Source organism: Talpa europaea, assembly GCF_964194135.1.
Source record: "Talpa europaea genome assembly, chromosome: 10".
Classification (NCBI taxonomy): domain Eukaryota; kingdom Metazoa; phylum Chordata; class Mammalia; order Eulipotyphla; family Talpidae; genus Talpa; species Talpa europaea.
Genome location: NC_140077.1, coordinates 7,901,418 through 7,911,691, shown reverse-complemented (window position 1 = coordinate 7,911,691; position 10,274 = coordinate 7,901,418). Strand labels below are relative to the sequence as shown.

The 10,274-nt window shown below is 53.7% G+C and overlaps 1 protein-coding gene across 1 annotated transcript; it reads right to left on the bottom strand.

Annotated features, from left to right (window-relative positions):
- Positions 1-8,663: 8,663 nt before the first annotated feature.
- PRLHR (prolactin releasing hormone receptor) lies at positions 8,664-9,776 on the bottom strand (the record flags this gene model as incomplete). Its single annotated transcript, XM_084245773.1, has 1 exon — positions 8,664-9,776. One exon carries the CDS (start codon positions 9,774-9,776, stop codon positions 8,664-8,666), a length of 1,113 nt encoding a protein of 370 aa, XP_084101899.1.
- Between the last annotated feature and the right edge of the window lie 498 nt (positions 9,777-10,274).

Sequence of the window (10,274 nt, the reverse complement as noted above, 5' to 3'; positions counted from 1 at the left end):
CCTCTCCTGATGCAGGCAGGCTGGTCTCCATGCAGGCTTCGCTGCAGTCTCAGAGTATCATTACCTCTTGATGATCATAATGAGCACCTGAGTAAGTCATACCTACTAAATTGCTTGTGCACTTGTACATTTAGTAGGGCAAGGCAGCCCGCGTCTGCTCATGCAAGAGGAAAATAACAAGTACCAAAGGAGGAAAATACAGGTCATAAATGTTTGCAGGCAGGCAGGGGGGGAGGGAGGGAGAGGCTCCATCCAATGATAGAATTTCAGCCCTCCCTCGCCTGGTCAATATCCAAAGATGAGACATTCTGTGGGGACAGAATCCTGTGCCTGATGAGGTTCGGGTCACCCCAGCATCACTCTGCCTTCAGAGGATGGCGGTCCACGCTGGAAATTTCTTCCCAGAGGACTCCAGGTTCTGACACCCTAAGCCTCACAGCACACAGACGTACTGAGCCCCGGGAGAGTGATTATGCAGTGGCAGGAGGACACGGAGCAGGATCTCTATGACCCGAGCAGACGGGGGAAAGGGGGAGAGAACCCTGGAGCCCTCGGTGACTTTTCAGGCTTTTATTGGGATTTACCAGGTACACGGCAGGCAGGGGTGCTGGGGGGCCGGGAGGCTGGCAGGCCTCTATCTGGGCTCTCCAGCCTTTTCTGGTGGCCTTGTCCTCTGCTCCTCTCGTGGTTCTTCCATTTGTTCTTCTTTTTGCTGGCGTCCCCTTGACGCTGCCCTTATAAGGCCAGGCTCTCAGCACAGGTGTACCACTCCCGCATGCCTACACCCCACTCCAGGTGCCCACCATTAGGCATGTATTCAGGACCGCAGGGATCCGTCATCCATCCTAATGGCAGGAGGACAGAAAAGCCGGATGCTTTTTCACTTACCCTACAGATTAGAAGCACAGGGGCAAATCCCAGCTACGGGGTGAATCAGGAACCCACGCTGATGAAGTGGGCTTCAGGTTCTGTATTTGAGAGTTCCGGGCAAAGCAGGTAACTCTACCTCCTCCTACTATCATCATCCGAAAGAATGACCGTGACGAACACACACACAACCTTAGAGCAATCCAGACAGTGAAACCTTTAACACTAAGTCTCTTAATGTTATTTTTCATCCCTATTCATGGCCGTCAAGTCTCCGAGCTTTACGAATAACTTATGAGCATCTGTTAAAAAGAAATTAACTTGGGCTCTCTGCTGAGATGCGATTGATGACTCGGAAAACGTGAATCACGACTCTAGCGGGCACGGAGGTATCAGCGAGCTGTAGTGACACCCTAGACCTCCCTGGGTGGCAACTGTCACTTCCCAGAACCCACGCGGGTGTGCGTTCTGCTTCGTTTCTGCCTTGAACACAGGACACGTCCTGAAGAAGACGCCGCCTGGACATGCGGCGGCCACTGTGGGCTCCCACAGTCTCTGCTCCCTTCTCGCCACCCCCTGCTCTCCAGTCTCCAGTCTCCGCTGCCCTGTTCTGCTCCTTATTCTCCTTCTAGGAAATGGTGGTGATTCTCCAGTGCCTCTCCCTGCTTCTGTCTCCCGTGCACACACCCAGGCTTTCCCTGTTGCCAATTAGGTCCTAGAGTACATTCTAGAAAGTCATTCTCTGTCTCCCACACATTGTAAACCTCTAAGAGCTCCCTATTGTCCCCCAAGAAGGTCCAACTCCTTGTGTTGAAATTTAGAGTACGGGGTGGTGGGGGGGGAGCCACTCTATGGATGACAACCCAGGCCCCGGCTCTGCCACCATGTCGTGGCACCTGGACGAAGGACTTGAATTCCCTCCATGTCTGTTTTCCTACCTTGAAAAGCGAATGATGATGGCAACACCCGCTTCCTACTGTGTTGAGAAATGAATGGGGGGAGGTACTTGGCACGGTGTCCAGCTCGCCCTAATAACGCAATGAGTTCAGTGACTCGCTCCCCAGAGCCAGCCTCAGCCGCCACCTTTCTCCGCTCTCATAGCTCAGCTGCCTCCTTCCAGCGGGCTCCCCTTCCTACCCCTGCGCCGGTGGGGCCATTCTCCACCTGCCCCCCACCATGCTTTCCTGCAGGGCTCTTCCCTGCGCACAGTCTCCAGCGGGTCTCAAGCGCTGCCCCAGATGCCACCGCACTGTGAAGTCGCTCCGAGGGCCGGGCTGAGGGGCAGCTCCTCGGCTGGGCCCGCAGGCCTGGGTTTCTGCGACGCACTTTAGATACTTAGTCATGTCCGGGGAACATTCTGGTTTCTCTAAAGCTTGCTTTTCCCCTGCTCCCCATCTGCGCAGACACCTGAGGCTGACTCTGTGCCCCCCCAGGACACTGCCCGCGGGAGGGGCTTCTCTAGAGGACTCTGCCCTTGGGGGTTCGGGCAGCCCCTCCCTCTCCTCCGGCCCGACTCAGCCGTGGTGAGAGCCCCCGGCTCCTGCCTTGGTCGCCCCATCCGACCGTCCGACCATCTCCACACACAAAAGAAGCGTTTCGTGCTGCTCCCCACTCAGAGATGACGCAGGGTGGCGGCGAGTGGCTTTGGGGCGCGCCCTGCGGGGAGCTCCTTCCCCGACAAACCCACCCTCTCGCCCCCAAGGCTGGGGAGGCCGCAGCTGGCGGCTCAACCTTCCCGGAGCCCCGGGTTTCCCCCCCACCCCCCGCAGTCAGACGGCGCGTCCAGCAGCACCAGGCACCGAGCGCTCGGCCGGTCACTCCAAGGCTCCCCCGCGCCACGCGGGACCCACGTTCCGGGCCAGGAGCCTCCCTCTGCCTGAATCGGCCCAGAGCCCCCCACGTGCAGCAGAGGGCGCCTCAGGGCCCCGAGCTGGGGCTGGTGAATGGGGGGGGGGCAAACACCCCGCAAGGCGCCTGCCGCCTCGGGCCGGTGGAGAGTGAGGGCGTGAGCAGAGGATGGACAGGGGCGGGACCTGAGGTTCGGAGGGAGCCGGAGAACGTCGCGGGGGCCCCGGGCCCAGGCGCGGGTGCAGAGCCGTCGCCCCTGCGGGCGGAGACAGACGCTGCGGGAGCGGGAGCAGCGGAGGCGGCTGCAGAGCGGACGGGGCGGGTCGCTTGGAGGCTGCGCTCGGCCAGGGCGCCAGGAGGCTGGGCGGGGAGGCTCGGCCCGAGGCGGCCAGACGCCGCCCTGACGCTCCCCTGGAGTCGGTGGCTCCGGCGCTCCGGCCCAGCTCCAGGTCAGCGACTGAGCCCGCAGCCCCCGAGCGCCGCCAGCACGCGGCCCGGCCGGCCCGCAGCCTCCACCAGAGGACACAGACACGGTCACCGGCACACGAGCTCCTGGCAGGACCCCAGGTCATAGAGACCCAGGATCAGGCTGGACGCCATTGGCCAAAGTCGCGTGGGCCCAGGAGCTGGCCTCTGAAGGCCAGAAGTTGGTCCTGCTGTGTGCGGTCACCTGCTGCCGCTGCTGATGTGGATAAAAAGGGGAGCAATCAGTGACTCCCTCCAAGAAGTGGAGAACAGGGAGAGGAATGGCTGGCAGCACCCCAGGCACTTCTGCCCTGCAGACAGACCGCCAGTGCGGTGCCAGAGGCCTTTGACCTTGAGTGGAAAGAATGGCCCCTGGTCAAGGACACTCAGCCGTCCTGGGCAGTCAGCTCCCCTTTGAGGCATTGGAGGCACCAGCAGTGGTGCTGGGCATGCTGGTGCAGTGGGCGAGCCACCCTGAACCCCTGTGCTGATGCAGCTCTGCTCTCGACTGGAGCTCTGCTGGGGGGGGGGGGGGGGGAGTAGGCACACCTGCCTGTAGCACCCCTGGAGTGGGGAGTCACAGGTCGCTTTGGGCTCAGTTCCTGGTCTAGGTGGGGCTGGAGCTCAGCTTCCACACAGGTGGTCAGGCTTAGACTCAGCTGCAGGTGGAAATTGCAGACTCCCAAGCCTTTAAAAGACATCTTCTCGGGCCTCCCCGGTGGCACAGCGGTTGAGCGCTGGGTTGCGAAGCTGCCTGCAGACTCTGCAGCCCGGTTCGATCCCTGGCTGCTCCCCGGCCACCAGAGGAGGGTCCCACATGGCGCGCAGACCTCTCCTGCCGCCCGCTGCTCCCCTCGGCAGTGTCCTTCGGTCCTTCTGCCTGCTCTGCTCCCCGCTCTGGCTCTGGTGAATTCTCTCACCCTCCCGCGCTTCTGACTGTACCCAGTGCTTGAATAAATAAATAAAAATAAAAATAAATCTTTAAAAAAATAATAAATAAAATTTAAAAAAAAAAGAACTTATTAAAAAAAAAAGACATCTTCTCTCAGAATGTTGACTGCAAATGCCCAAGCATTTAATGTGGACTGTAAATGCCCAAGCTCTATGATTATATTTACAGCAAAGAAAGGGAGCGTGCTGGGGGAGCCTGCGGTAGGAAGGAAACAGGACAGAAGAGGCCTGTCGTAAATGAACAGGAATGGCCACTGCCAGGGCCCACCGCAGCCCCACATTTACCCCTGTGCTTCCTCTTGGGCCTTCATATTAATAAGGCCCAAGTGCCCCCAGGCTGCTCCCCATGGCCAGGACACCTGACCTCACCTCCCTGGGATGTTACCGGCAGTGCCGGGCCTCCAGCCCCAGTGACTGGGCCTACCTCTTGGAGTGAAGACCCAAGGTTGACGATGGTGTTGGGGCTGGGAGAAGAGTCCAGCCTCTGACTTCTAACCTGGAGCTCAGGCCTGACATTTTTATTTCATTTTTCCAACTCGAGTGTTTTTTTTCATTGCTTGGCAAGAACTCAGCTTGTGAGGTGGGGGGCGAGGCGTACCTTCCCATTCATCACGCCACGGCCTCCCGAAGGAGATGAATTCAGGAGTCTGGAGAGTTAGTCTTGGGCAAGTCAATAAGAAGATTCTCTGAGCACAGTGGGAGGGAGTGTTTAAAAGGAGAAACTGTTTGTTCTTTGCTTTTTCTGGCCCAGGTTTCCTTACTGCAGCCCCAGACATCAAAATGAAACACATTTGCCCTTTCATTGTTGGGCTTCCTCTGGAGAGCTCTCTGTGAGATTTATCACTCACAGGCCCTGCAGAAATCCGTGCAAACTACTTTTCTCCACCTCAGCCTGGAGCTTGTCTAAAAAATGATCAATTGTATAAGCGCACAAGACCCCAGAGTGGGGAGGAAAGGCACCAGGCGTTCACATGGTTCAATCCATCCCTTCGCCAAGGAGCCAGCGGGTTTCTCCCTGTGAGCTCTACCACAGATGGGTATTTAGATCCCATCAGCAACCCTTCTCTGGGGTAGGGGTAGCTGCAGATGAAGGATTTTATCCTTTTTTATGGAAAAGTAGCAGAACAAAAGGAAGATTGGAGAAATAAAGAGTAGGAAATGAAGGGAATTGAGTTAGAAAGCAGAGGCGAACAATTCGAGACCTGTTTGAAATGTGAACAGTCAAAATGAGGCTCTTATCCATCCAAATAGAAACATTTGCAACGTGAGTAGACCAACATATCTTACTTTGCCAGAAAATCCTGTTTCTAACTATCATGAATGTTTTTGAATCTAGATAATCAAATTTTCTTTATATAACCACATGCTGGAAGTTTTTAAATCTCCTAGGCTATATGTAAAATTGCGCGGTCCAGATTTTGATGAAATAGAAATTAAACATGAAATTCTCTCCTGTGGGTTTAGGTACATGCAATCTGGAGAGCTGGGTGCCTAAAATACTGTCATTATTGAGACTAAAATACTGTTATTACTGAGATTGGGGCGAGAGCATCCCAGAAGGAAGATCCAAATGAACAGTTCTTTCCTGGAATTAGCTGGAATTGACAAATCCAGATTCAGTAGCATGTTTTTCTTGGCACGATTTATCCATGCTTTGACCCTAGCCATCCTGAGGTTGTATAGTTTCACTGTGTGTAACTGGCTTGATTTATCAATTTAATAATTCCACAGAAGAGACTGGGCTATTGATTTACTATTTATTGAGCACCCACGATGTGTCAAACACAGCACAAGCCCGAGCCTGGAGAACTTCACACAGTGAGTCAGCCACATACTCACATCTTGCACGTGTAACAAAGACATCAACGCATGAAGGGAAATCAATGAGCTAGCTGCCTTGGGGAGCAAAGGTGGTACTGACATCTCTTCTATGGAGAGTGAACCCTCTTGAGTGGGTCACCTTGAGGTCAGTTCCATGCCTGGCATTAGCAAGACCCCTAAAAGCTTGGGAATGTCAACCACAGTACAGAAGTGATTAATAAGCCTCACTAAGGAAATACACCTGAAACTTAGCATCCTAGATAGGAGAGCAGGCTGAAAAGCCACAGGAAGGAAAATTCCGGAAGTTTACATCAATTGAAATACTATTACCTTAGTATCTCTCACAGTTGCTCTTTCTGGACAACTATTGCCAATGCATATTGAAATGCTCCCCAGCTGATTTAGTGAGATAAAATCTATTGATTGGTTGCCAGAACTGAGAGCCAGTGACAATGCCTGCAGAGAGGATTACAGAGCCTCCCGTTGCCTCGGGAGGGACTGCCAAGTCCCGGGCTGGCCCGGTTCCCAGCTCCACAGGCTCTGTGACTCCGTACAGGAAGTGGCCTGGGTACACATTCTGGGTGGTTGGTATTAATGAAAATGAATTCTATTAAATAAAATTTTCTACTTCAACTCTATGTGGATTTCTTTAGGCGTCACTTCTGAGAGATTTTTTAAAAGTCCATTTGCTTTGCACTGAAACTAATCCACGCTGATTTCAGAAAGGGTAAGAATTAGGAACTCTTCAGTTGTCAGTTTGCATAATCTGTAAAGATGTTTTTAAACACAACATAATGTTCTGACCTCTCTAGGCTCTTCACAAGTCCACATAAATTTTCAAATTTTTAACTTGAGGGTATGCTTGAAACAGGTGTCAGCCTTTCTCATAATTAGTGGGGACACTTGCTTCTCATAATTGATATAGACTTAAGTTAAGCTAATCATTTTTAAGGCCCTGGCAACCAGGATTTGGAATAATTCCTGGTGTAAAATTTTATAATACAATTTATAATTTATAATACAAATCCTGGAATTCCAAATCCACAGATGAAGTTGAAAGTCAGCTTTAGTGCCAGTGTCAGGGGGGACTTGCATCTCCTGCCTTTTCCTTCCTCCCAGCCAGGATTTTCCTGCCCTTCTCCATGCTGCAAAAAGTCTAGTCATAGAACAACTAAAGAGTCATGTCACTAGTGAACCCAACCATAAATACTCATTCTTCCATGTATTACTCCAGCTGACTTTGGAATAATTACTCCAACTGACATTGGAGCAATAGGCTTTAATCCTGTCATCTCCACATCACCCCCTCTTTCCCTTCTTTTTGGGGAACATGTTAATAAGTGAATGAGCCCATTTCTAAAAGTAACAGAAGGAAGAAGTGGGGAAACATTGATGCTACTGTTTAGTGAGCTGGGGCAGCACTGGAATCTTACAAATGGCGAATGAGTCGCTGCAGACTCTAGTTCATACAGCATATATCAGAGAGGTTGCCCTGACAGCTGGAGAGCATGCATCATTTCCCAAGCTCCTAGCCTCCCTGCTCCGATTGCCAGTCCAGCATCAACATGGAAACTCCCATCCCATGGCACTTGTCCATTATTTACAGAACCCTCAGAAGGTTAAGGTGAGGATTATCAGCCAGGTATTATCAGGCAACAGCCTTCATCTGTTCCCGTATCCCTGGAAGGAATTGTTTGATCTAGGCATCCTGTGGGTGGCAATTCAGTTTTCTTTTCTGGCCTTGAATAAACTTCTCCCAGTTCTTGTATTTTGAGCTGATCCTGTTCCAAGTGTGTCGCCACAAAGCAGGTGCTGAGCAGTTAGATGCCAGTGGCTGATCTGTTACTACTGAGCAATTAAAGAATGTTGTTGCACATGGTGTGCATTGAGTATTCAGAAAACCAAATATTTGAATGTCTGCCTTGTGGGAAATACTGGGTGTGTATACACAAGCGTACACATGGATATATGCCCCCCCCCCGAAGTGATTTGGACTGTTTCCTCTCTATCTCTTCATTGACTAATTCATCTCATTATTTTCAAATAGAAGTCAGGGGATTAGAAGGGGGAAAACAATAGAAGGACCTTTTAAAAATGGGTTGTTGTTGTTTTTTTTTTTTTGTCCTATAGATTCAAGTGGACTTAAGAGCTTTTGGGTGTATAAAGGTCTTATTCAGGAAATGCTGAAATTCTAGATGTGGACTTGGTATACACACTCCTGGAATGCTAGAATTTTGTGGGTTCAAGTTAACTAAGCAATATCAGATATTATATCTCAGCTGAGTCCCTTGTGAGCTGCAACCCAAAAAGCTTCACAAACCACACCACAGTTATTTTAAATCCCACCCGCATTGTTCCTCCATCTCACCAGTGAGCAGGCAGAATGAAAAACAAGAAAGACAGCCAAGGTTCTGAAACACTGTTATGAACCTAGAGAAAGCTTTGTTTGGACTTCAAGGACATAAGAAGGAAATTATTAATCCACTTCCCTCTCGCTCGCTTCCACCAAGCAAAGCACAAGACTCCACCAAAGCCCATTTGGCAAAGACACAAGAACAAGGCAAGACAGCTGGACAAAAGCGCTTGGCTGCACGTTTTGCCCAGTATTGGCTTAGCTCAGGTGCTGGAAATAAGCTCCGGTCCGGTCTCGGGCGGGCACCCTTGGAGACCGGTGTGCGCGGGGCTCCCCAGCGCAGACCTGACGCGTGGCATTAGATGACCACGCTGACTGTCATGCTCTGGCCCTGAGGAGCGATCTTGCGGGGCCAGGAGAGCAACAGCTTGCGCAGCTCCTCGCGGAAGCTGTCGTGCAGCCAGGCGTAAATGAAGGGATTGTAGCAGGCCGAGCTCATGGCGAGCCAGTGGCAGAGCAGCTGCACTAACCCGAAGGCGTAAGGGTCGATGGCGCGCGGGTCCAGGTCCCGCAGCAGGTTGAAGACGTGCAGCGGCAGCCAGCAGATGGCGAACACCACCACGACCACCACCAGCAGGCAGAAGGTGCGGCGGCGCCGCGCGCGGTCCCAGTCCGCCTGGCTCTGGGTCACCGAGCCCGGCACCACGCGGTTCCGGAGCTTCACCGACACGCGGACATAAGACAGGAGAATGACCAACAGGGGGAGCAGGTAGGTGACAAGCAGTAGCCCCCAGGCGTAGAGCTGGCGCTGGCGCTCCTGAGACCCCCAGAACTCCTCGCAGAGGTGCACGCGGTGAGGTTTGAGCTCGACGTGGTAGGTGTGCAGGGCCGCGGGCAGCGCCAGCACCGCGGACAGCGACCAGATGGCGAGCACGGCATAGGCGCTGAGGCGCAGCGAGATGCGCCGGCGCAGCGGGTGCACCAGCACGACGTAGCGGTCCACCGCGATGGTGGCGAGCGTGAACACCGACACGTAGACCGTGACGGGCTGCAGGAAGAACACCAGGTGGCACAGGCCGCCGCCGAACACCCAACCGCGCGGCTCGAAGGCGTAGGCCAGCGTGAGCGGCACACAGGCGGCGCACATGAGCACGTCGGAAAAGGCCAGGTTGCCTATGAGGAAGTTGGTCACATTGTGCAGCCGACGCACCCGCGCTATCACAAACACGAGCAGGCAGTTGCCCACAAGCCCCACGACCACCACGACGCTGTAGAGAAGCACAATCAGCCCCTTCAGCTGATGCACCAGCTGCAGGCTTTGGAACGGGGTGATGGCCTGAGCGCCTGCGCCAGCCGTGGATGCGTTCCCCGCCGAGGACTCCACGCTCTGGTTGGCCGGAGTTGAGGCCACCGACGGCAGCCCAGAGAGTAAATCAGGGACCGCGGGGCGCCTCGTCGGCAGAGAGGCCATGGCCACCTGTCCAGACAGAAGCAAAGTCAGCCACTTCCCACTCTCCACCCACCCCCTCCTATACCAACCACACCACTACACCACTACCCTGGCACCCAAACATTCCCTTTGGAATAACTGTCCACAATAAAGAACACAAACAATAAAAAGTGCTGTCATCCCAATCTGAAAAATTAAATCTTTGCGCAGTTCCACATGCACGCGCTGTTTAAATACCTCCTGCTCGACTCGGGGCCCTCTATTCAAACCCAGGAGCAAAGGTTCTACCTGGTGAGCGGGGCTTGGAGGGCGGGAAAGCGCTCGGGGAAGGACGGGAGAATCTGGCTGTTTCTGAGCAGTCCTCTGCCGCCGCCGACGACGACGACGACGGCGCCCCGGCTCCTGGCTTCTCTGCGGGAGCTGAGCACATTCAGGAGTTCTCGGCGGGCTCGCGGCGATTGAGAGAGACTGACGGCGCCTCCCTTCCGCGCCCCCCGCCTTCCCTTATATGGAAAATGG